Source organism: Coregonus clupeaformis, chromosome 33, assembly GCF_020615455.1.
Source record: "Coregonus clupeaformis isolate EN_2021a chromosome 33, ASM2061545v1, whole genome shotgun sequence".
Lineage (NCBI taxonomy): Eukaryota > Metazoa > Chordata > Actinopteri > Salmoniformes > Salmonidae > Coregonus > Coregonus clupeaformis.
This window is the reverse complement of record NC_059224.1, coordinates 32,365,236-32,392,617: the sequence shown is the minus strand read 5'-3', so window position 1 is coordinate 32,392,617 and position 27,382 is coordinate 32,365,236. Positions and strand designations below refer to the sequence as shown.

Genomic DNA, 27,382 nt, shown 5'->3' with positions numbered 1-27,382 from the left:
AGTCTCATGATGAATAGCTAGGCCCGCTACTCTATGAAACCACACACTATTGCACAGACTTTGATATCACCGGCCGCAATGGATATGGTGAAAACAATGTGTGGGGAGGCAGAGGCACAGAAACTCACATCAATACCTTTGTCAGATAACACAATACACACACTCACACCAGGGCTGGCGTTATGGGCCTGCCCTACTGTACCTCCTTGAATTGTTGATCATTTATTTGAACGAGACGCGGCAGACAGAAAAACACATCAATCTCAGATAAAGCATCCGAGCGAGCGCCCCTCCGTCGAAGTATGTGTAGACAATGTATATGATGCTGTCTGGACCAAAAGAGTATGGCATGTCATACTATTTCTGGCCAGACAGCATCCGATACATGGGCTTATATAATTTATTCCGCCACTGTGTGACAGTTGTCTTTTTGTAGTCACACCTACTCATTTCAGGGTTTTTCTTTATTTTTACTATTTTCTACATTGTAGAATAATAGTGAAGACATTAAAACTATGAAATAACACATAGGGAATCATGTAGTAACCAAAAAAGTGTTAAACAAATCAAAATATATTTTAGATTCTTCAAAGTAGCCACCCTTTGCATTGATGACAGCTTTGCACACTCTTGGCATTCTCTCAACCAGCTTCATGAGGTAGTCACCTGGAATGCATTTCAATTAACAGGTATGCCTTGTTAAATGTACATTTGTGGAATTTCTTACCTTCTTAATGTGTTTGAGCTAATCAGTTGTGTTGTGACAAGGTAGGGGTGGAATATAGAAGATAGCCCTATTTGGTAAAGGACCAAGTCCATATTATGGCAAGAACAGCTCAAATAAACAAAGAGAAACGACAGTCCATCATTACTTTAAGACATGAAGGTCAGTCAATCCGGAAAATGGCAAGAACTTTGAAAGTTTCTTCAAGTACAGTCGCAAAACCAATCAAGCGCTACAGTGAGGGAAAAAAGTATTTGATCCCCTGCTGATTTTGTACGTTTGCCCACTGACAAAGAAATGATCAGTCTATAATTTTAATGGTAGGTTTATTTGAACAGTGAGAGATAGAATAACAACAACAAAATCCAGAAAAAAGCATGTCAAAAATGTTATGAATTGATTTGCATTTTAATGAGGGAAATAAGTATTTGACCCCCTCTCAATCAGAAAGATTTATGGCTCCCAGGTGTATTTTATACAGCTAACGAGCTGAGATTAGGAGCACACTCTTAAAGGTGAGAAGGTGACAACAGTTGGTGTGATTATTCGCAAATGGAAGAAACACAAAATAACTGTCAATCTCCCTCGGCCTGGGGCTCCATGCAAGATCTCACCTCGTGGAGTTGCAATGATCATGAGAACAGTGAGGAATCAGCCCAGAACTACACGGGAGGATCTTGTCAATGATCTCAAGGCAGCTGGGACCATAGTCACCAAGAAAACAATTGGTAACACACTACGCCATGAAGGACTGAAATCCTGCAGCGCCCGCAAGGTCCCCCTGCTCAAGAAAGCACATATACATGCCCGTCTGAAGTTTGCCAATGAACATCTGAATGATTCAGAGGAGAACTGGGTGAAAGTGTTATAGTCAGATGAGACCAAAATGGAGCTCTTTGGCATCAACTCAACTCGCTGTGTTTGGAGGAGGAGGAATGCTGCCTATGACCCCAAGAACACCATCCCCACCGTCAAACATGGAGGTGGCATTATGCTAAGGGAGTGTTTTTCTGCTAAGGGGACAGGACAACTTCACTGCATCAAAGGGATGATGGACGGGGCCATGTACCGTCAAATCTTGGGTGACAACCTCCTTCCCTCAGCCAGGGCATTGAAAATGGGTCGTGGATGAGTATTCCAGCATGACAATGACCCAAAACACACGGCCAAGGCAAAAAAGGAGTGGCTCAAAAAGAAGCACATTAAGGTCCTGGAGTGGCCTAGCCAGTCTCCAGACCTTAATCCCATAGAAAATCTGTGGAGGGAGCTGAAGGTTCGAGTTTCCAAACGTCAGCCTCGAAACCTTAATGACTTGGAGAAGATCTGCAAAGAGGAGTGGGACAAAATCCCTCCTCAGATGTGTGCAAACCTGGTGGCCAACTGCAAGAAACGTTTGACCTCTGTGATTGCCAACAAGAATTTTGCCACCAAGTACTAGGTCATGTTTTGCAGAGGGGTCAAATACTTATTTCCCTCATTAAAATGCAAATCAATTTATAACATTTTTGACATGCGTTTTTCTGGATTCTTTTGGTTGTTATTCTGTCTCTCACTGTTCAAATAAACCTACCATTAAAATTATAGACTGATCATTTCTTTGTCAGTGGGCAAACGTACAAAATCAGCAGGGGATCAAATACTTTTTTCCCTCACTGTATGATGAAACTGGCTCTCATGAGGACTGCCACAGGAAAGGAAGATCCAGAGTTACCTCTGCTGCAGAGGATAAGTTCATTAGAGTTACCAGCCTCAGAAATTGCAGCCCAAATAAATGCTTCACAGAGTTCAAGTAACAGACACATCTCAACATCAACTGTTCAGAGGAGACTGCGTGAATCAGGCCTTCATAATCGAATTGCTGCAAAGAACAAACTACTAAAGGATACCAATAATAAGAAGAGACTTGCTTGGGCCAAGAAACACGAGCAATGGACATTAGACTGGTGGACATCTGTCCTTTGGTCTGATGAGTCCAAATTTGAGATTTTTGGTTCCAACCGCCGTGTCTTTGTGAGACGCAGAGTAGGTGAATGGATGCTCTCCGCATGTGTGGTTCCCACCGTGAAGCATGGAGGAGGTGGTGTGATAGTGTTTATTTTTATTTTTTGGTATTCTTTCTTAAAACGGCATTGTTGGTTAAGGGCTTGTAAGTAAGTATTTCACTATACCTGTTGTGTTCAGCGCATGTGACAAAACATTTCATTTGATTTGTAGTTCCCGCCGTGAAGCATGGAGGAGGAGGTGTGATGTTGTGGGGGTGACACTGTGTGGGGGTGACACTGTCTGTGATTTATTTAGAATTCAAGGCACACTTAACTAGCATGGCTACCACAGCATTCTGCAGCGATACGCCATCCCATCTGTTTTGCGCTTAGTGGGACTATCATTTGTTTTTCAACAGGACAATGACCCAACACACCTCCAGGCTGTGTCAGGGCTATTTGACCAAGAAGGAGAGTGATGGAGTGCTGCATCAGATGACCTGGCCTCCACAATCACCTGACCTCAACCCTATTGAGATGGTTTGGGATGAGTTGGACAGCAGCGTGAAGGAAAAGCAGCCAACAGGTGCTCAGCATATGTGGGAACTCCTTCAAGACTGTTGGAAAAGCATTCCAGGTGAAGCTGGTTGAGAGAATGCCAAAAATGTGCAAAGCTGTCATCAAGGCAAAGGGTGGCTACTCTGAAGAATCTAAAATGTAAAATCTATTTTGACTTGTTTAACACTTTTTTTGTTACTACATGTGTTATTTCATAGTTGTGATGTCTTCACTATTATTCTACAATGTAGAAAATAGTAAAAATAAAGAAAAACCCTTGAATGAATAGGTGTCACCAAACTTTTGACTGGTACTGTATATCTATACATCTATACATGCATATCTATCCTGAGAAAATCTTTAAAACGCAACATGCAATAATTTCAACAATTTTACTTAGTTACAGTTCATTTAAGGAAATCAGTCAATTGAAATGAATTCATTAGGCCCTAATCTATGGATTTCACATGAATTAGTTTTTCCCACAAAAGGGCTTTATTACAGACAGAAATACTCCTCAGTTTCATCAGCTGTCCGGGAGGCTGGTCTCAGACATTCCCACAGATGAAGAAGCCGGATGTGGAGGGGCTGGTGTGGTTACCCGCGGTCTGCGGTTGTGAGGTCAGTTGGACGTACTGCCAAATTCTCTAAAAAAAACGTTGAGGCGGCTTATGGTAGAGAAATTAACATTAAATTCTCTGCCAACAGCTCTGGTGGACATTCTTGCAGTCAGCATGCCAATTGCACACTCCCAAAAAATTGAGACATCTGTGGCATTGTGTTGTGTGACAAAACTGCACATTTTAGAGTGGCCTTTTATTGTCCCCAGCATAAGGTGCATCTGTGTAATGATCATGCTGTTTAATCAGCTTCTTTATATGCCACACCTATCAGGTGGATGGATTATCTTGGCGAGGGGAGAAATGCTCACTAACAGGGATGTAAACAAATTTCTGCACAAAATCGTCTGTGGTGGTCAGCAAACCCTCAATCTTCTGGCCCGTAGCCCTGCGTGGCATCGACCGTGCCACAAAAGTATGCTTAAGTGGCAAAGTCTATATCCAGGTTTATAAACACAGGGTCACTACAGTTATTATTATTTGTGGGCGTAAACATTATTTTGAGTTCATTCTTTGAGGGGGGAGGGGGTTAATTTATTTTACAGTACACTTTCGTTTCTCTGCAAACATCTGAATAACAGAAGCGAAGGAAAAAGGTGTTACCTTAAATTTCAGTCCAAGGACGTCTAATGACTGTAAAACACCCTCAGTACTTTCCCATACTTGTTGGCAATACGTCACAACGATCTTACTCCTCACCCATCCTCCCTTTGTCTTCCCTATTCACATCTTCATCCCTCAGTCTTTCCTCCTTCCTCCTGCCCATCCACCTCTCAATCCAGGCTCTGAAGCATCCCTCATTCTTCTTCTGCCTCTCTTGGTTGATGTCCAGACCGTCATTGTCTTCAGGCCTTCCTTCAGGTCGAGCTCTATGTAGGCCAGTTTTTCCTTCAGCTATACAGGCTCTCCTCATTACAAATACCCATCGCAAAGAGCAAATATGAACACGCTGATTTTGCGGGTTTCATAAAAATGTGGGCTCATATCACGTACATTTCATAATGTACAATATTGGGATTTTTAGACATGGTTAACAACTTCCACATTCCATTGCATAGGCCTAGACTAAAGGCCAATTTATGCTTGTTCCAAAAATGTGGTCAGAGGCTCCATATGGAGGGTGTGACGCAATTGCGGAGCTTCCAGAGGCATGCAGAGGCCAAATTGAGTTCCTTACCGCATCGCCATGCCCCTCCCAAATTTTGTAACAATGTGGAGAGCTCTGTATAGCTCCGCATTGACATGATTGGTTGACGGTAGGTGGAGGCAGTACATCCTGTAGAAAACACAAACTCACTTCCTTCACAACAGCTCTGCAGTGCTCCGCGAAGCACAAGAAGTATGAATGCCTTGACTTCTGCTGAGGCCATATCACTGTAAATGCTGCATGGCCAATGCAGACGTCGGATTGACCATGCGCCCAGATGCACTTCTCTTTCCAGAATGCTCTCTCTCCTGCCAATTTGTGCACATTAATTGTTTCATATATTCATTGTGTAAATTGTTTGCCTTTGATTGTTAGTGTATATCAATTCCCCATTACATATATCAACAGTAGTACATTTATATTTAATTCCTATCATTTCTAATCTACACTGTTTGCAAACAATGATACTGGGAAGAATGGAATAATAATATTGAATGCATTAACAGGAATTACTGTAACCAAAGTAACAGAGTGCACAACCTATGCTACACTTATGAGAAACAAGTTTTGGTTTATTTCATTCCATTTACAAGTTTTGTCAATTTAGTCATTGTCTTTTGTTTAGAGCGCTCCTGTTAATGTTGAGTAAGGCCACGCACGCATAGAAGTAGGCCTATAGGCTACCTGGCCTGCGCGCAAACGTAGGCATATAAATGTGCCCATTTGGGAATCTGATAGTATTTCTGATTGGCTTAGCGCACCACCACTGTGGAGCTTCTGAAAGTAATGTTTTCTTCTCCTCAAACAGCAAGCAAACAAAGTCTGTTTTTACATCCATTGAGAATTACAATAGTTCTTCAATGTATTTGAAAAATCTTTCCAGCTCTCTCCCTTTCGTTTACCACTCAGCGTGAAAGGGAAAAATGTCATGCTCTGTTCCAGTGGAAACGTCATAAAATAGGCCTACCTGATTACTTCTTATCAGTGCTTGTCTTGGACTGAAATAGGTTCAGGTACTCATTTTGGGTGCTGGTACTGTTTATATTTAGGTGCAGGAGCTCCACAACACTAATATTCTATAAGAGGAACAGGAGCTCAAGCAGTAGAAAATGTGAGGTGCCGGTCCTGCCCAATTCAAGCACTGCTTCTTATCCCTTGCGCAAATAGCCTACAGCTGTGTCTGTCCCGAGCTCACTGGCACAGGAAACTCTGAGGGCCCAGAATATTTAATACAATGTTGCAAATTCGCTAGTGCAAGCTTCTTCGGGCCAGACCCAAGTTAATAGTTGATAAGATGTTTCAAGTTTGTTGCAGAAAGGCCATGTGTACCCAATGTGATTTATAGGATATTTATTTTCATCAGGACATTTTCTACCTGCAGGCTGCAATGTTTTTATTTGTTGGCTTTATGTAGGCTATTTTTACACAGTTGGCAATGGCGATAGAAGTTACTTTTTCGGTTTGTATCATTTTCATTTAGATTTGGATAGAATTTTGATTAACCACATGACAATGATTTTGAGATATGAAGACGTTATTATAAATTAAATGAAACTGTTTCACGGAAATGTGCATATGAAAACCATAACTGGCAAGCAGATCTGTAGAAATGGTAAGATAAATTGGCATACCACATGAGAAAGGTTGCCGACTCCTTGTGTAGCCTATTACCGGCAACTTCAGGAGAGGAATGGCGGAATCTGCGAAAGCCAGCAGGAGAATAGTTGGTCAGGTTACGTTTTCTATCTTCTGGTTATCTAGATCTCTGGCGCCCTCTTGAGGCATGTCTTATTTCATTAAACCGTAAGTTTAAACCATCAGAGCACCTTATTGCATTTAGCTGATTTTATTTAAACACATAGGGTGTCTATATATGGAAAAATACACTTTAAATATTTTGACCAGTCCGTGTTTCAGAGGATGCATGGCTTTCGACCTTCGCCTCTCCCGAGTCCGTAGGGGAGTTGCAGCAATGGGACAAGACTGTAACTACCAATTGGTTTTTGGTCGGGGACAGCCCTACTGTTAATACATCTCCCATCTGATGTCGACATCAGCAAACGATTTGAGGGCCAAAAATGGTTAGTAGCTTTGACTGCATGCTGACAGTGAATTCAGACATCATTTTACCAGATTCCTATGAAGCAATACCCTATGAAAGTCCCGCCTACTTGCTGGTGCAAGTCCCATTTTCATGAATTTGATGTCTAAGGTTTCAATAGTAACCAAGGGGGGCGGGGCTTAGCGAAGGGTGAATTCCATCCAGGTCATCAGGAGGGATCAGCCTTGAGCAAACATTTCATAACTGCAGGTGGCAGTAAATCGCCAACCATGGCTTCATACCTGTTCAAATAACACATTACAGGTGGCAGTATGCACCGTTTTAGTTTGTTTACTAACTCATAGAAATAGTAGAAGAAAATTGACTACTTCAAAATGGAGATAGCCTCAATGGCGCTTCCCATGCTCTCACAGACGCCATAATGGAACACACACAATGGTGTGTCCTCTAACTATCTCTATGGGGCATCCCCTACGCCAGGGGAGGCATAGCTCTGCACAAAACCTATTCTTTGGCATCGAATACTATTTGTAGATCAGTGATTCTACACCTCACTTTGCTCAAGCTGATCCTCCCCAATGCTTGGAAAAATGTAAAATTGGGTCAATTAGGGGCAGTTAAAGGGGAGAGTCGATGAAACCAACCATGGAAGTGTATTGTAGCAAGTTCAGGAGTAACCCCGACCGCGACTCGAACCTGGGTCCAGCGACTGTCAAGCCAAAACCTTTCACATTAAGCCAAGAGGTCCAAACTCTTGGTTGCTGTAACAGTTACATTTTTGGCTTGACAGTTGCTGGATCCCGGGTTTGAGTCCCGGTCGGGGCTACCCCCCGAATTCACTACATTGACGTCAGAAGTGGGATGGCGCCCATCTGAGAGGCGAGTACATGTGAGGGGGCACGCTCTCCCGAAGGAAGGGGGTAGTGTCGTGACCTTAAGCCAACACCTAGCAAGCTCGTCAAGAGGTTCGGTCCTCTTGGCGTAACGGTTAAGGTGTTGGCTGCACCTGGGTTTGAGTCCCGTTCGGGTTTACCCCCCGAATTCGCTACAATATACTTCCATGGTTGGGTTCATTGACACTGCCCCTAAGGCTGCGTTTAGACAGGCATCCCAATTCTGATATTTTCTTCCACTAATGCAGATCAGCTCTGAAAAAGTTCTGATATGCTGCCTAATTGACAATTTTGTTCGCTGCAACTTCTGAGTCCATTAGAAAGGATCAGCTTGAGCAAGGTGAGGTGTAGAATCACTGATCTAGAAATACAGTGTGCTCCAAAAGTATTGGGAGTGTGACAATTTTTGTGTGGTTTTGGCTCTGTTCTCTACAACTTGGATTTGAAATTATACAATGAATCTTAAGTTAAGGGTATATTCATCCATATCGGGTGAACCGTTTAGAAATTACAACACTATTTGTACATAAGTCCCCCCCATTTTAGGGGACCAAAAGTATTGGGACAAATTACCTTATATGTATATTAAAGTAGTACAAAGTTAAGTATTTGGTCCCATATTCATAGCACGCAATGACTACATCAAGCTTGTTGGATGCATTTGATGTTTTTTTGGTTGTGTTTCAGATAATTTTGTGCCCAATAGAAATGAATGGTCAATAATGTATTGTGTCATTTTGGAGTCACTTTTAATGTAAATCAGAATAGAATGTTTCGAAACACTTCTACATTAATATGGATGCTATCATGATTACGGACAATCCTGAATGAATCGTGAATAATGATGAGTGAGAAGGTTAGACGCACAAATATCATACCCCCCAAAGAATGCTTATCACCCCTCGCTCTTATTGTTATGATGAGAGGTTAGCAAGTCTTGGGGGTATGATATTTGTGCGTCTGTAACTTTCTCAAATTAAATACCCTTAAATTAAAGCTGACAGTCTGCACTTTAACCTCATAGTCATTGTATCATTCCAAATCCAAAGTGTTGGAGTACAGAGCCAAAACAACAATAAATGGGTCACTGTCCCAATACTTTTGGGGCTCACTGTAGTATTCCCTGCAAAATAATAGCCTTTGTGCAATTTGCAGAGCTACACCTCCCCTGGCTACACCTACCCCTACTAAACACACACGCACAACCAAACATTGATTGATTGATTGATTGGAGACATCTTCTGTCAATTAAATAACATTTCCTAGAATCTTTTACCTCCACCAACACTAGTGCATAACGTTGGAAATAGCGGTAAAAGCAAAGTGCCTCAAAAAGTGTTTAAAAAGCATGGCTCGTGACATCATCTTACTATCTATCATAGCGTTGTACATTAATTTAACATACAGATGTAAATCATGTAACCTATCGTAACTGGTTGTCAGCCTGTAAGGGGGTGTGACCAAAATATCCCTAGAGTATATAAACACCATCCTTCTAAGAAGACTGTGCTTGATTCAGCACCACTCTCACACCTGCACCTGTGATTACAGTAGCAACTGATCCGCTCTAACTTGAATGTCTTTTTGTTTTGTTTTTGGAAATGGATATCTCATCAAAAATGTTATCCAATGCTGTTCTGTTACCCAGAATATAATGCTTCCTGCACCTGAGCAATCTTCAGTGAAGGAGCTCAAATGGCTTTAAAATCTTTTTTTTTTGTTTTTGGTATGCTGGTCACCATTCTTGGGAATGGTGTGGTTATTATCTCCATTGCTCAGCTACACAGGCCAACTAACATGCTTATGTCTCTGGCACTTGTAGACCTAATGCTTTGAGTGACTGTGATGCCTTTTAGTACAATAAGAGCTGTCAAGGGCTGCTGGTACTTTGGAGATGCTTTTCGTTTGCTGCATTCTAGTTTTGATATGTATCTCACTTCTGTTAAAATTTTTCACATGGTGTTCATTGCCATAGATCGATATCGATATGATATTGTGCAATCCACTTCGCTATTCCACCAAGATTACTATACCAATTGCATGGCTCATGGTTTTTGCCAGTTGGGCCGTTGCTACATTGTACTCCTATGGCCTACTATATTCAAAAGCAAATGTAAGAGGACTGGATCAATTCGTTGTATCCATATACAGTGGGGGAAAAAAGTATTTAATCAGCCACCAATTGTGCAAGTTCTCCCACTTAAAAAGATGAGAGAGGCCTGTAATTTTCATCATAGGTACACGTCAACTATGACAGACAAAATGAGAAAAAAAATTCCAGAAAATCACATTGTAGGATTTTTAATGAATTTATTTGCAAATTATGGTGGAAAATAAGTATTTGGTCAATAACAAAAGTTTCTCAATACTTTGTTATATACCCTTTGTTGGCAATGACACAGGTCAAACGTTTTCTGTAAGTCTTCACAAGGTTTTCACACACTGTTGCTGGTATTTTGGCCCATTCCTCCATGCAGATCTCCTCTAGAGCAGTGATGTTTTGGGGCTGTCCCTGGGCAACACGGACTTTCAACTCCCTCCAAAGATTTTCTATGGGGTTGAGATCTGGAGACTGGCTAGGCCACTCCAGGACCTTCTTACGAAGCCACTCCTTCGTTGCCCGGGCGGTGTGTTTGGGATCATTGTCATGCTGAAAGACCCAGCCACGTTTCATCTTCAATGCCCTTGCTGATGGAAGGAGGTTTTCACTCAAAATCTCACGATACATGGCCCCATTCAGTCGTCCTGGTCCCTTTGCAGAAAAACAGCCCCAAAGCATGATGTTTCCACCCCCATGCTTCACAGTAGGTATGGTGTTCTTTGGATGCAACTCAGCATTCTTTGTCCTCCAAACACGACGTGTTGAGTTTTTACCAAAAAGTTATATTTTGGTTTCATCTGACCATATGACATTCTCCCAATCCTCTTCTGGATCATCCAAATGCACTCTAGCAAACTTCAGACGGGCCTGGACATGTACTGGCTTAAGCAGGGGGACACGTCTGGCACTGCAGGATTTGAGTCCCTGGCGGCGTAGTGTGTTACTGATGGTAGGCTTTGTTACTTTGGTCCCAGCTCTCTGCAGGTCATTCACTAGGTCCCCCCGTGTGGTTCTGGGATTTTTGCTCACCGTTCTTGTGATCATTTTGACCCCACGGGGGTGAGATCTTGCGTGGAGCCCCAGATAGAGGGAGATTATCAGTGGTCTTGTATGTCTTCCATTTCCTAATAATTGCTCCCACAGTTGATTTCTTCAAACCAAGCTGCTTACCTATTGCAGATTCAGTCTTCCCAGCCTGGTGCAGGTCTACAATTTAGTTTCTGGTGTCCTTTGACAGCTCTTTGGTCTTGGCCATAGTGGAGTTTGGAGTGTGACTGTTTGAGGTTGTGGACAGGTGTCTTTTATACTGATAACAAGTTCAAACAGGTGCCATTAATACAGGTAATGAGTGGAGGACAGAGGAGCCTCTTAAAGAAGAAGTTACAGGTCTGTGAGAGCCAGAAATCTTGCTTGTTTGTAGGTGACCAAATACTTATTTTCCACCATAATTTGCAAATAAATTCATTAAAAATCCTACAATGTGATGTTCTGGATTTTTTTTCCTCTATTTGTCTGTCATAGTTGACGTGTACCTATGATGAAAATTACAGGCCTCTCTCATCTTTTTAAGTGGGAGAACTTGCACAATTGGTGGCTGACTAAATACTTTTTTCCCCACTGTACTGCCTGGGAAGTTGTAATGTTTTCTTTAATGCACTGTGGGGCGCCCTAGTCACATGAATATACTTTTTCTTTCCATGCTCTATTATGGTGGGTTTTTATACCAAAATATTTTTGGTGGAAAAAGAACATGTAAAAAAGATTGAAGACAGCCAAAATAATTCCAATGAGGAAGGTAGAGGCATGGTGTCTCAACGAAAAGCAGCTAAAATGTTAGGCATTGTGGTGGGTGTTTCATCTTTTGCTGGCTGCCTGTCTTTGTTAGTGCCATAGTAGATCCATACACAAACTTTAGCACACCTGCCATTCTCTATGAAGCGTTTATCCAGCCAGCCCGAGCCGCATGCACGCCCGACCCCCACCTGTCTAGTCAATAACTCAACTCTCTCCCAACACAATTTCCTTCCCAGTTCCCACCTTACATTTTTTTTATTCCCAAGGGAAAGACTTGGGAACAACAAAAAATCACAAAAAAACCACATACACATTAACACAAAGAAACAGCAAATCCTCCATATAATTAATGTCATAGGCCTAATAGTACTGTAGAGCTTTTTTTTCTTGCACACAGTATAGCTGGGTCGCCCCGTCCTGTCCCTAGGGGTCCACCACCCTGCAGCCCCCCCAACCCAACACACCCCACTCAGCTTTGGGATTTTTGTGAAACATTCATTATTGGTTTCGGGTGTGTTAGGCCAAGGCCAGAGTGACAACCCACAGGACGGCAGACCCCCACGGCCAGGACTGAGCAGCCCAGCAGTTAGGGATTGCCTAAATACAGTGCATTCGGAAAGCATTCAGACCCCTTCACTTTTTCCACATTGTTACGTTACAGCCTTATTCTAAAATTGTTAAATTCATTTTTTCCCTCATCAATATAAACACAATATCCCATAATGACAAAGCCAAAACTGTTTTTTTATGAGGAAATAAAAACTGAAATATCACATTTACATAAATATTCAGACGTTTTACTCAGTACTTTGTTGAAGCACCTTTGGCAGCGATTACAGCCTTGAGTCTTCTTGGGTATGACGCTACAAGTTTGGCACACCTGTATTTGGGGAGTTTCTCCCATTCTTCTCTGCAGATCCTCTCAAGCTCTGTCAGGTTGAATGGGGAGCGTCGCTGCACAGCTATTTTCAGGTCTCTCCAGAGATGTTGATCGGGTTCAAGTCCGGGCTCTGGCTGGGCCACTCAAGGACATACAAAGACTTGTCCCGAAGCAACTCCTGTGTTGTCTTGGCTGTGTGATTTGGGTCGTTGTCCTGTTGGAAGGTGAACCTTCGCCCCAGTCTGAGGTCTAGTCTCCCAGTCCCTGCCGCTGAAAAACATCCCCACAGCATGATGCTGCCACCACCATGCTTCACCATAGGGATGGTGCCATGTTTACTCTAGAATTGATGCTTTGCATTCAGGCCAAAGAATTCAATCTTGGTTTCATCAGACCAGAGAATCTTGTCTTTCATGGTTTGAGAGTCCTTTAGGTGCCTTTTGGCAAACTCCAAGCAGGCAGTCATGTGTCTTTTACTGAGGAATGGCTTCCGTCTGGCCACTCTACCATAAAGGCCCGATTGGTGGAGTGCTGCAGAGATGGTTGTCCTTCTGGAAGGTTATCCCATCTCCACAGAGGAACTCTGGAGCTCTGTCAGAGTGACCATCAGGTTCTTGGTCACCTCCCTGACCAAGGCCCTTCTCCCCTGATTGCTCAGTTTGGCCGGGCGGCCAGCTCTAGGAACAGTCTTGGTGGTTCCAAACTTCTTACATTTAAGAATGATGGAAGCCACTCTGTTCTTTGGGACCTTCAATGCTGCAGAAATGTTTTGGTACCCTTCCCAAGATCTGTGCCTCGACACAATCCTGTCTCGGAGCTCTACGGACAATTCCTTAGACCTCATGGCTTGGTTTTTTTCTCTGACATGCACTGTCAACTGTGGGACCTTATATAGACAGGTGTGTGCCTTTCCAAATCATGTCCAATCCGAAACATGTTTTTTTATTCCATTTAAAAATAAGGCTGTAACATAACAAAATGTGGAAAAAGTCAAGGGGTCTGAATACTTTCCGAATGCACTGTAGGTATCTCCCCTGATGTGGGCATGTTTTCAATACAGACTCCTGTATTCATACTGTATTCCATATAAGGCATCCAGAACTTATGAAAGTTGCCCAGTATACCCTTAATCTTGTAATTAATAAAATCTAGTGATACATAACTTGACATTATGGGAGGATAACCAACCTTCCAATTAATGGCAATGCATTTCTTAGCCGCTATAAATGCTTGGTTACACAGTTTCTTCAGATAACAGTCTCCAGTATCAATATTTCCAAGTATACAAAAACAGGGAGAATCTGTAGACCTGCCGAGATAAAAGTACATACTCTTTGCAAGAATTCAGCCAGCCTTCACAAGACCATAACATATGCAAATATGTCCCCTTTTGTGTTTTACATTTCTGAGTGCATGTAATTCCGTTTCACTGGCATATAGTATGTTCTACGGATGGTCTTAAACTGCAGTAATTTATGTCTGAGATTATACAGTGGGGAGAACAAGTATTTGATACACTGCCGATTTTGCAGGTTTTCCTACTTACAAACATGTAGAGGTCTGTAATTTTTATCATAGGTACACTTCAACTGTGAGAGCTTTTTATTGCATGACATAAGTATTTGATACATCAGAAAAGCAGAACTTAATATTTGGTACAGAAACCTTTGTTTGCAATTACAGAGATCATACGTTTCCTGTAGGTCTTGACCAGGTTTGCACACACTGCAGCAGGGATTTTGGCCCACTCCTCCATACAGACCTTCTCCAGATCCTTCAGGTTTCGGGGCTGTCGCTGGGCAATACGGACTTTCAGCTCCCTCCAAAGATTTTCTATTGGGTTCAGGTCTGGAGACTGGCTAGGCCACTCCAGGACCTTGAGATGCTTCTTACGGAGCCACTCCTTAGTTGCCCTGGCTGTGTGTTTCGGGTCGTTGTCATGCTGGAAGACCCAGCCACGATCCATCTTCAATGCTCTTACTGAGGGAAGGAGGTTGTTGGCCAAGATCTCGCGATACATGGCCCCTTCCATCCTCCCCTCAATACGGTGCAGTCGTCCTGTCCCCTTTGCAGAAAAGCATCCCCAAAGAATGATTTTTCCACCTCCATGCTTCACGGTTGGGATGGTGTTCTTGGGGTTGTACTCATCCTTCTTCTTCCTCCAAACACGGCGAGTGGAGTTTAGACCAAAAAGCTATATTTTTGTCTCATCAGACCACATGACCTTCTCCCATTCCTCCTCTGGATCATCCAGATGTTCATTGGCAAACTTCAGACGGGCCTGGACATGCGCTGGCTTCAGCAGGGGGACCTTGCGTGCGCTGCAGGATTTTAATCCATGACGGCGTAGTGTGTTACTAATGGTTTTCTTTGAGACTGTGGTCCCAGCTCTCTTCAGGTCATTGACCAGGTCCTGCCGTGTAGTTCTGGGCTGATCCCTCACCTTCCTCATGATCATTGATGCCCCACGAGGTGAGATCTTGCATGGAGCCCCAGACCGAGGGTGATTGACCGTCATCTTGAACTTCTTCCATTTTCTAATAATTGCGCCAACAGTTGTTGCCTTCTCACCAAGCTGCTTGCCTATTGTCCTGTAGCCCATCCCAGCCTTGTGCAGGTCTACAATTTTAACCCTGATGTCCTTACACAGCACTCTGGTCTTGGCCATTGTGGAGAGGTTGGAGTCTGTTTGATTGAGTGTGTGGACAGGTGTCTTTTATACAGGTAACGAGTTCAAACGGGTGCAGTTAATACAGGTAATTGGTGGAGAACAGGAGGGCTTCTTAAAGAAAAACGAACAGGTCTGTGAGAGCCGGAATTCTTACTGGTTGGTAGGTGATCAAATACTTATGTCATGCAATAAAAAGCAAATTAATTACTTAAAAATCATACAATGTGATTTTCTGGATTTTTGTTTTAGATTCCGTCTCTCACAGTTGAAGTGTACCTATGATAAAAATTACAGACCTCTACATGCTTTGTAAGTAGGAAAACCTGCAAAATCGGCAGTGTATCAAATACTTGTTCTCCCCACTGTATGTACATGACTGGGCATTCAAACATATCTGTATCTATTCATCATCATCATCATCAATAGCTTATACCAGATCTTTCTCATATTTTTGTTTTACATGTTTTGTGTCATCGGGAAAAGCCTCTATCAAGCCTTGATACAGCTTGGAAATCAACTTTAGAGGTTTGTCAGACTGCCTTAAAATAGCATCTGGCTTGTCCAGTGTTTGCTGCACAGAGAGAAAAGTGTTGTATCTGCAAAAACTCACCTCAGCGCCGTCACAGACTGGCCTTCCCTGGCTGCCTGACCCTGCTGAGACCCCTGTCACAATCTGATCCTCCTAAGATGAGGCATGACAAAGAATTACCTTGGTGAATATTTATACATTATATTATCCAAGAATAGAATCAATGGTTTAATAATTGAAATTATCATTATTCCCAGATCCCAGACTGTAGCTTTAAGCTTAAAATGCTGTCCTGTAGCTACTGTAGGTCTACCCATCAATTCAAGATGGAACTTTGTATTATTAATATACTGCTCACATGAGCTCCGTAGACTGGTCTTCCCTGGCTGTCTGACCCTCCTGGGACCCCTGTCACCATCTGATCCTGCTATGATGAGTGTAGTGTTGTATACTGACTGTGCACTAGAGGGCTGCATTCTCGCGGGATGCCTGCGGTACCTGCGGGTCCTGACCAGGGACGGCCTGTTCAATAGGGCGATATGGGCAGACGCACTGCCAAACGGGAAAAGGAAGGGATTTTTTTTCTAATCAATTATATCACGGCAACAGTAGTTATCAGTGTTCTAATCTGATCTGACTGCCACTAAATGTCAAATCAGGCTAAAGTCGTGCTTCAAATGGCCCCGCCCGTTTTTGGGGCGATTTCAGTCAGGTTGAAAATCGCCCAGAAGACTCTCATAGCCTGTCATGTAAAATCAATTTTTTTCAAATTTCAAAGCTTTCAATACAATCTCTATGGGTGTCTTAGGGCTTGCACTTACGCGCTTTCGTCATACGTGACGTAACCATGAACGTAACTAAGAAAATAGCGGCTAGCAGCGTCTCTGTTGCGACCTGCAGTGTGGCGTTATCTTGTGTTTTTAATTTGTACACTTTGTGGCGTTATTTTATGTTTTTAATTTGTACACTTAGTTTACAAACATTCTGCCAACCATGGATTTCCAGTGGTGGGTTTTGGACTGATCTTGTTGATCGTGTACATACCCGCTACGAACGGACTAAATAATGAAAACGCTGCTGGCAGCGGAATCCAATACAGCTGGGAGACTTGGCTGGATGACAGAGTCCCGGACAGAGAAGTGGAGCCGGCCGGCTTCACCCTGGTCAGAGCGGACCGCGATCCTGGTAAGAGAGAGCGACTCTGTACCCCCGACATTGAACTGCTTTCTGTGTCACTGCGACCTTACTATCTGCCCCGTGAGTTCCCCCAATTGTTTGTTACCGTTGTGTACTGTTGATAATCACAAGTTTACTGGAGAACTGAGACCAAGTAGAGACTTTGGACAGGGTGGATATGGTATAATAAAGGCAGTTTATTCAGAGGTAAAGATATCTGGAATCGCGTGCACGGACTCGTTCGTCAAACTCTTAGGGAGCTATCTGAAGAGAGCCCCGAAAACATTGTGTGCAGACATTTTATACAATAAATGATGTAGGTTGAATCTAGTAGTTCTGATCTTCTGATTGGTCCTGATGAGTTGGGCGAGGTCCCCTCCACTGTTGCATTGGCTCTGAGTCGGGTTCTCTGTCTTCAAATGTTCAGCCTAAAGAGAGGGGATTTGTGTGTGTGTGTGTGTGTGTGTTTAACAGTGATGATGTGTGTGTGTGTGTGTTATCAGTGATGATGTGTGTGTGTGTGTGTGTGTGTGTGTGTGTGTGTGTGTGGGTCCTCAGAGCAAGAACTCGTGAGTTGGAAGAACTGAGAGACCTATGGCGTGGCTGTTGTCCTTGGCCACCTGCTGACAAGGCTGACAAGATAGGACTCTTTTGTCCATTGTTATAGGATAGGAACAGCATTGATTGAAAACAAACGCCCAACACAAAATGGGTCATGCACAAGATTTTAGTCAGACCAAGCTATAACATTATATATTTACTACGACAGTACATTCAACCAAAAGCTAATATAACAAAGGCATCAGAGATTATTTATAATCTGTCACAGAAACTGGAATCCATCTCCCCAGATCAGTCAATAAATGCTTCTGGTATTGACTTATATGCTGCCCCTGTCTTCATGTTGTTGCTGGACATATCTTTTTTTAAATGTGTGTAGGTCACCTAAATCATCAGAAAAATTGCCCCTCCTGAGAATTTTTTCAGGAGCCGCCACTGGTCCTGACAGAGATCATTTGGGCGCGGTCCGCATTTTTCATTCTGCGGGCGGTCAGACACATTATTTGGAAACAGTCCTCTTTCTGCGTTAGCCTACCTATTGTATTAAAAACACATATTTTTCGCATTATTCACACGCTTCAACTTCAGTATCCTACCTCTCCAAGTTGGGCATGAGAGTTCAAGTGCGCCTAGTATGTGTGGTCTCATTGAAATAGAGTAGGATACTGAATGGGCGGAGAATCACCCAGAGAATCACGTGACAGTTAACTTAAATATGAAATTATCTTAAATATGATTAGACTGTAGTTTACTACAGTGTCTGTAAATAAACATTGATAATGGAAAGAAGTGGAGGGCGCTCAACCAACGTGTCGAAGTGCAATCAAAAAATGTAACCATTGAAAAGGAAAAGGCACAACGCACACATAGGTTAGGCTACTATGGTGAGCGAGCGGTGCGCCTTTTCGTTTTCAATAAGTATTGATTACCCATTTATTTGTCTCTGCCTGCAAAGCGTCCTCCTAAAAGGTAGGCTATATCCTATAGGCCTATGCAAAACGTAGCAAGTGTCGCTGTCATTATTCTTGCTGCTTCAAGGTCAGTAGCCATACCTGCGAGATCAGGTGCGCGTGTGCTCTCAATTAAATAGAGTAGGCTATAGCCTATGAATGGGCGGAGAAGCACGGGGCAGTTATCTTTCCAAGGAAATGTACTTCCTAAATAGGCCTATGATTAGGCTATAGTTGAACAAATTGCCTAGAAATAAATATTGACATATTTCTCCATCTGAAAATCTTCCCACTCCTAAAAGGTAGGCTATAAAAATTGCTCAAGAGAAAGTGCAAGTCTCTCCAACTCTGCTCTCTTCAAACTACATCTAGCATATTGGCTGATATAGCCAGTAATACAGATAGCCTAATATACTGTTAGATGCATGTGAGAATCTCAGGTAATTTAACCTTATCTTTGCACATTTGACATTGCCAATAGGACGCAAAATTGCTGGGATCATGGCTGGCAAGTGAGGTGCGTCACATACGCCTAAAATAACATTGCGGGGCTGCGGTTGGGTTTGGGACCAGTACTAGCGGTAGCGGGTGGGAGAAAGCCAGTGGGTGCTGGCAGGGTGCGGTATGAAAAGCTGCAGGTGCAGGCGGTATGACGAAATTGGTCCCGCTCAGACCTCTACTGTGCACCATGACAGTGAAGCCTGTAAGGTTAGAGCTGTTTATTACTGTGTCAGTGTGAAAAGTAGGGAATTAGCTAGGGAAACTGACAGCTCAATAACATTACATGCAATACTGACTAATACAAACTCACATTGCACTGAAAGTTTTTTGGGGGCCGATGGTTTCATCGTTTGATTCAGGTCGAGTGTGATTTATGTAAAAAATAATAGCTAACATTAGCCAACTTTTGGCCAGCTCTCTCTAACGGTACATCACCTGTAGCGCAGTTGGTAGAGCATGGCGCTTGCAACGCCAGGGTTGTGGGTTCGTTTCCCACGGGGGGCCAGTATGAAAATGTATGCACTCACTAACTGTACGTCGCTCTGGATAAGAGCGTCTGCTAAATTACTCAAATCTAAAATGTAAAAGTTAATTTACTTCTGTTGAAACGGGACTAAACAAAGGCTACAAAACATTTCCATACAAACAACAGCCATTAGATAGTAATAATAGCCACCTGACAGATACAGTAGCTAGCTAGAGGATAGAGCTGACCTGGCTGCGGTAGCTACTAGCTATCGTAGCTAATTCATTCACCTCAGTCAAGAGGGGATGAAACATGAGCTAACGTTACTGTACATGTCAGTTACAATAATAGCTCAGCACTGCGAATAAACACTAGTTTCGTTTTCTGTTAAGTTAAACAGCAGTTACATCAGCATACTCTGCTTGCTTTTACAACTTGTGGAAAGAGCGCAACACATACACACTTAACTATTTTCAACTCTCCTGTGCTAGTCCAGCCAGCCTTCCATCTATCAAAATGGCTCTGATCTTGCGTTTAGCCTCCAGCTGCTCTGTGGTGTCCACGTGGTCATAAATCCAGCCAACCGCTCTGAGGCATCCGCATGGTCCTAAAGCACACAGGAGCCAGTTTTTGTATCACATTGCAATGATAAAACTGGGGGGGACTACAAAAATGCAATTTCAGAATGTGGGGGGGACATGACTCCAGTGAAAGTTGTGTCCCTGCTGTTTTATCATTGGTTCCAAAAATGTCTTAATCTCATTGTCACATTGAACATATTTAATACAACTCCTCCTATATAAAATGTATTTACTACTACTAGGACATTGTAAAGCTACATCACTAGTATGTGTGAACAGTATGTACCTAATTTATTGCAAACAATTTACAATGTTTCATGATGGCCCTTTTTGGGGGGGCAGATGGCTGGTCCAGGGAATTTACTTCCCAGATAATTGCTTTTATTGGATTAATGTCAATAAAATGTACTGTATGTGGTATAGTGGTAATATATATATATATATATATATATATATATATATATATATATATATATATATATATATATATTGACATTGCCCACCTTTGATAGTGTGTTCAAGCAGGCAAACGATGAGACGCATTTGAGAAACTTATTCTGCACACTTTCATTCTACTGCTGTCAATGTTTGCCTGGTCTTTTTTGTCTAACAGTGTTTGACTTATAAATCCTTAAACTATTTTATTAACATTTTAATGTACCGTAGAATAAAGTGTAAAAAAGGTCATAAAATGTATCTTTTTTCTTCTTTTTTTTACTCAATCTTCTTTGGGTTAATAGCTGATTTTGAACCTAACAGTTGCGGGTACCCTGTAAAGCAGAGCAGATCATGTGACTGAAAAGCATGACACACAAATAAGGAAGCAGAGTGCAGGCGGGGCAGACTGTCAAGACAGAACTAAGGTAAACGAAACATGGAAAACAAGTATTTAGTCTACCCCGAATTTTACCAAAAGTAATGTTTGGGCATGTAATGATTTGGCAATGTCAACAAGCGACAATTAAGCTGTACCCATGCGACCTTAAAGGAACGCTAATGTTATAGTCTGCGTTCACAAACAGTTGCCAGCAGTTGTGCAACTGAAGAAACAATGTATTTTTACCTCTGTATGGGGGCAGTATTTACTTTATATAAATTCACATGGCTACTTTACAATTAACGTCTATTGCGTTTGTTGAAATGTATATGATGACATAAGTCGCAAAAAGAGAGGTTATTCAGGGTTCTGCATTTCCGCATTTTTCTGGCCTTGTTAATCAGGTTGATCACCCACGTGGGTATACTCCTAGAAAACAATGAGGAGGCGGGACTTGCAGTGCATCAAGAGTAAAACATAGATGCGCGCAAGCAGTTTGGATGAAATGATTGAAATACATGTATGTGCCAGTATATTAGCTTGTGCTATAGGTGCCCTCCCACTGTGAAAAAACGTGTTGAATCAACGTTTCCACATCATTTATACCCAAAAGTCTATGTGATGATGTTGAATCAACGTGGAAAACATTGGATTTGTAAAAAGTTATCAACGTAAGGGCATTTCGTCTTTTCACCCAAACTTTTAAACTAAATCCAATGACATGGTAACATTTTTTATTGTGTTCACTTTAAATTCATGTTAGTTGACAACTCAACCAAATATAGGCTTAATCAAAATTAGACTTTGAACTGAGTCTGCGCCTTGCCTCTTTTGAAGGCCTATCTAATCTGAGTGGAAGGCTGATGAATTTAAACTAAAACCTCTTGCAGACTGTACCGTGTACATTAATTTGTTTCTCTTACAGACAGCCTATTATTAGTATGTTAAATATTCATGAATATAATATGTAGGGTTATTCATTTTAAAACAAGTTGATACAAGCAAGTAGGATTTTTACCACTTTGGTGACAGCACTACAGTATGTCTAGGGGAATGAGTGTACATAATACATAAAGCAGGTGGAGTGAACTGAAGCTGTGTGAGTGACTAACCTACAACAATACTTGTAACATTTTATATTTCAAAGTCTTAGGGAGACTGCCAATGCGTCAACCATGGCCTACCAGTACGGAAAAGTGCAGGACCCAAATGTGCTTACTCAGACGATAATCTCCAACATCCAGAAGATAACACAACAAAGTAATTGATACATATGGGCAAACTGTGCACACAACATGTAAATCAGTACACAAGTTTGGTCATATCCTCTGAATTTAGTAGGCCTGTAGGCTACTATACCTCTCATATGAGGCCTGGTGATTGACTCAAAAGTATTAATATACCTGTACATCATATTTTTGTTTTGATAGAACTTTCGAATTGAATAATTTTCCTATTGAATGAACACACATACTGTCATTGTTTTGTCACAATATTTGTGCCCTGTTTCTACCAGCATCTGAAATACAGAAAATTGTGAATCAGTTGGGAACACCACAAGACACAACTGAGCTCAGACAGCAACTGTGAGTTCCGTTCTAATCAGAAGAGGGCTCTTGTAGTGTGTAGCTTTTACATTTTATTACATGCTGGTATGTGTATTTCTATGGAATGTTATCTAAATGAGGCTTTTGACTTTTCAAATGTAGGCAGCAGAAACAGCAAAATGTCAACCACCTTGCCAAAGAAACAGACCGATGTATGAAGGAATTTGGCGCATTGCCTGTCACAACTGAACAGGTAATCAACTTTTTTGTATGGTAGCTTCAACTTAATTTACAACGAGCAACAAAATGTATAATAATTGTGTGCACTGCATGGAACTTGTAGTGTAATGCCCAATAGCAGACAGAATGTTAATCATACAGTAATGTGAAAACAGCCAGGTGAACAGCACCTCAGTGCTCATTGGTCACATGTTAGGTGGGCGGGCCTGTGCTGTCCAAGCTGGTCCCTGGATGACCTGTTCCTGTTAATCAACACAAAAAAATTGCAATAGTGCCCTCTGTTCACCTGTTATGAATGCATGTCATTAAACAGCACATGTCGCCATCTACAGGCAAGCATTTAAACCCTGCAATATAAAATAAATGTACATGCTGTTTTTGCATCTTTTATCTTAGCCACCTGTCTTCAAATTTACCCTGCATAATCAATGTTTTACTTCTATGACACATTTGAGATTATAAATTGGATAAGAATTTATTCTCAATGTAATTCTTTAAATAATTAACACTTTTTCATTACATTGTGTAATGATCTATAACAGGAAAGTTTAAGGTGCGCTGTTTTATTTATATATTCAGCTGGTGCGCTATTCTTAAGCACATTAGGCCTTTATTTCCTGTTTTTGTAGTTGTGGCTTCTTGTTCAAGGAAGGCCCAAGGCACACATCATGAGCAGTTTTCCTGACAGCACATATCCCACAATGTTGAAGGAATTTGTGCTTGTGTGTGGTAAAGAAAGAAATTATTGCATTCTTGTAAAGTTCATATGGCTGGAACGCAGGAATAATTCAATTCTTACAAACATCCACAATGTTTTTCAATACTGTCTTGGATGATTAATTTCGACAATGGAAAGAAAAGTCTATGTTTAATTGCAAACACATTCTAGTTGTATTTCTTTAAAAAAAAATGAATATAAATGTGTTTAATAAGATGTTAGTATTTCACTTCTGTTTATGTAAAGTAGGGCATAAGGGTCTGAGACGGAAGTCCTAAGAATAATTCTCAATCGGTTTAAATTAGAGTGCTATGACACAGTATCATGTACACTGTACAGTATGTGATGTTTACTCATTTGTTTACCTCTCTTCTAGCGCCAGAGAAAGATCCAGAAAGATCGTCTTATCAACGACTTCTCCAATGCACTGGCCAATTTCCAAAAGACACAGAGACAGGCTGCTCAGAAAGAGAAGGAGTTTGTTGCTAGAGTCCGTGCCGAGTCCAGAGTGTCGGTTAGTAGTCAATGCTTTACACAAACAAATCAAATTGCACCTGAAATGAGAGCGCATCAGGCTGACTGTTCTGTCCCCCCTTCAGGGTGGCTTTCCTGACGACAGCTTTGGAGGAAATGGAAACCCCTTTGAAAGGTCAGAGTTCAGCATTTCAGTCATCTAGGTCTTTTGAGTCACGTAGTGCACAGACATGCTGCACTAAACATACTGTGCAAGCTGTCTAAATACAACCCAATGTTTGTCCCCACATAAAACTGCATGCCGACAACAGAGGAAAGAACCGCTGTAGACACACATAATCCTGATTCAATTATTGTTGCCTACAGTTGTGGAGGATGTAAACATCCTCTTTTCTCAAAACCACAACAGTCGAGATAATATTTATTTGGTCTATTAGGGTTTAGCTCTATTTTTAATGTCCTATTTTGTGACTATATAGGGTCAACCTCTTGTTCTACTATGAATTGCTCCTCTGTACCCCCTAAAGTCGATTGAAGCGCCACAGCTTCAAACGGTGACATCAGTTTTAATCTTGAATAGCTCCCTGTATGCTTATGCTAGAGACTTACCGTTTCTTGTAGAGCCTGCAGCTCAATCCCCTCTTTCTGCCATTATAACGTTTTCGCCTATTCCATGACATGGGGCTTGTGAAAGCGGCCTTTTTCTACACATGAGCGGATCCAGACAAGAAAATCATAATGAAATCGGCTGTAAAACCCGAACCATGTGAGCTACAAACTAATGCCGCATTCAAAACAACTGGGAACTCGGAAATCTCTGACTTCCGACTTCAGTGCATTCAAGACAACTGGGAACTCAGAAAAAAAACTAGCTCCAACTGGGAAAAATATTTTTGAATGTTCATCCAACTCGGGAACTCTGACCTCTTTCTACACCACTATCGAAAAGGTAGACTCTCACGATCACGACAGCGTTAGTTGTTTTGCTCTACGACATCCACACGCTTTACGGCAGTTGTCTGAACCTTTTGTCGCGGACATCCTGACTTCGAAGAGGTCTTCTCACAAAACCGACTGTCCAGACGGAACCGTTGGAGCTACAAACTAATATGTCACCAATAAACGAAAGGGGAGACTCTCATGAACACAAAGGTTCTGTTGATCTGCTCTAAGGGGGGAGTCTGAAGGTAACCCATGACCGGGCTGTACAAATTGCAAAAAAGTGAATATGTGGTAAAATAAGTTTTGTTCTCTCTCTGACACTTCAAAACCTTGTTCCTTTATGGTTTATTTTTTATCTGTCTGTTTAGCCATTTATGAATGTGTTATTCAATGCGTTGAGGCCAAATTAAATGTTTCATCAAATAATTATATATATATATATATATATATATATATATATATATATCCTACAGGGGTCCTAAAATTCCAAATCAAATGGCTAAATTATACATTTTATGACCATCTTAAAACAATTCCATATGTTAGCTTAGTAGATATTGTGATCTAAGGGCTTAGACCTACAGGGGTTTTAACCATCAAATGAATGTTCAATAAGAAAAACCCACAGTTTACTATTCTCTGACTACTACTAGTCTGCTTGTTTTATCTAACCATCTACTTTAGTGTTATCATGTCAGTCTATACAGGCCCTTCAGGCCCATCTCTCTGGCCCAGCCTGACAGTGGGAGGTGAGTGTTTGCTTTGGGTGGTTGACCACGTGTTTCCCATGTCTGACTCTGCAGTGGGGGGCAGGTCCAGTCACAGTCCCAGGAGGTGGCCATCACCGAGGAGGACCTGCAGCTCATCCAGGAGAGAGAGACTTCCATCAGACAGCTAGAGGTGACAGCACTCACCTATTGTTACTCATAAACAATGTGCAAGATTCAGGGTTGAATTAAAGATTTTGTAGGGGGTCTATCGTTCCTCCAAATTACATTGGTTGCCTTTCAATTAATGTATACAGGAAGCCATACAGTAAGCACACCTTATGCTATCCTGCAAATCACACTTACATAATGGATTTATATACAGTCTATTTAATTTGTTATGTTGTCTGTGTATTCAATGCTTGGTTTTACTTTTTTTCAGTCTGATATTACAGATATAAATGAAATATTTAAGGACTTGGGAATGATGGTCCATGAGCAGGGTGATATGATCGGTAAGCATCCATGCAGTCATTTACACCTCTAGACTTCTGAATACATCAGAAACTCTTCCACTTTCAAAACATTGACAACATACTGCATGTTTAGGAGTCTTATTGGAGAAGAGTCTAACGAGTGTTCTGGGAACAGAGGATGACAAACAGCTACGCTACGCTACACACACACACACACACACACACTGAAATATGTCCCACAACACTCAGAGGATCAATTCAAGGTGTTAAAACTGACATCCTCTGAGAGTTGAATCATCGTCATGGTGTACAACAAGTCAAAAGTAACAGTGTTCTGAAGTAAACATCCAACTTGTCTGCAAAGTTAAGAAAACATTAAACCTAAACTGTGAACTTCTGTGAGAGGATGACCCTTTCACTGTATTTTCTTATACCCCTAGACAGTATAGAGGCCAATGTCGAAACTGCCGACCTTCATGTTCAGAATGCCACCCAGCAGTTAACACAGGCTGCAGACTATCAGGTAGGTAACATGAAAATCATTCTTGAATAAATACATAATTATTCAATGAAATTAGTTAAATAAATTATTACAATGCTGAATCAAATCAATTTGCATATTACATGAAGTGTTTCTTCTGACCCTTTCAGCGCAAATCTAGAAAGAAGATCTGCATTCTCATTGTTGTTCTGGTTGTACTTGCTTTTGTCATTGGTTTAATCATCTGGGCATCAGTCAAAGGATGATGATGCTTTTCACACACTCTTTGGTCCTGGCATTTTAATGATTCGTTAGGACTAAGTTTGAGTAAGTCTAAGTCTCAAGGCCATTGCTTGTAAAATGAAGACAAAGACGACAGATGTTTCGTACATACTGTCACTTTACTATACTGAACAAAAATATAAACGCAAAATGTAAAGTGTCGGTCCCACTTTACAGAAATAAAATATCCCCGAATTTTTCATTAGGCACAAAAAGCTTATTTCTCTCAAATTGTGTACACAAATTTGTTTACATCCCTGTTAGTGAAAATGTTTCCTTTGCCAAGATAATCCATCCACCTGACAGGGAGCGTGCAATTGGCATGCTGACTGCAGGAATGTCCACCAGAGCTGTTGCCAGAGAATTTAATGTTAATTTCTCTACCATAAGCCGCCTCCAACGTTGTTTTAGAGAATTTGGCAGTACGTCCAACCGGCCTCACAACCGCAGACCATGTTTAACCACACCAGCCCAGGACCTCCACATCCAGCTTCTTCACCTG

At 41.7% G+C, this 27,382-nt stretch overlaps 1 protein-coding gene and 1 pseudogene across 1 annotated transcript; both read left to right on the top strand.

Annotated features, from left to right (window-relative positions):
- The first annotated feature begins 9,714 nt into the window (after positions 1-9,714).
- On the top strand, positions 9,715-12,084 carry LOC121549172 (annotated as a pseudogene).
- An 8,904-nt stretch (positions 12,085-20,988) lies between these two features.
- LOC121548982 (syntaxin-7) lies at positions 20,989-27,162 on the top strand. The gene is made up of 10 exons (XM_041860734.2): positions 20,989-21,059; positions 22,161-22,273; positions 22,530-22,599; positions 22,723-22,813; positions 23,895-24,032; positions 24,118-24,167; positions 25,738-25,834; positions 26,084-26,156; positions 26,558-26,640; positions 26,769-27,162. The coding sequence occupies exons 2-10, from the start codon at positions 22,189-22,191 to the stop codon at positions 26,862-26,864; spliced, it is 783 nt and encodes a 260-aa protein (XP_041716668.1). The 5' UTR covers positions 20,989-21,059; positions 22,161-22,188; the 3' UTR covers positions 26,865-27,162.
- The last annotated feature ends 220 nt before the right edge of the window (positions 27,163-27,382 follow it).

Bases quoted from the DNA above. Each gene is read 5' to 3' on its own strand.
- LOC121548982 (XM_041860734.2), top strand. From the start codon at position 22,189: ATGGCCTACCAGTACGGAAAAGTGCAGGACCCAAATGTGCTTACTCAG. The intron at 22,274-22,529 runs GTAATTGATACA...TGTTTCTACCAG, and splicing joins CCAGAAGATAACACAACAAA to CATCTGAAATACAGAAAATT. The intron at 24,168-25,737 runs GTCAGAGTTCAG...CTGACTCTGCAG, and splicing joins AATGGAAACCCCTTTGAAAG to TGGGGGGCAGGTCCAGTCAC.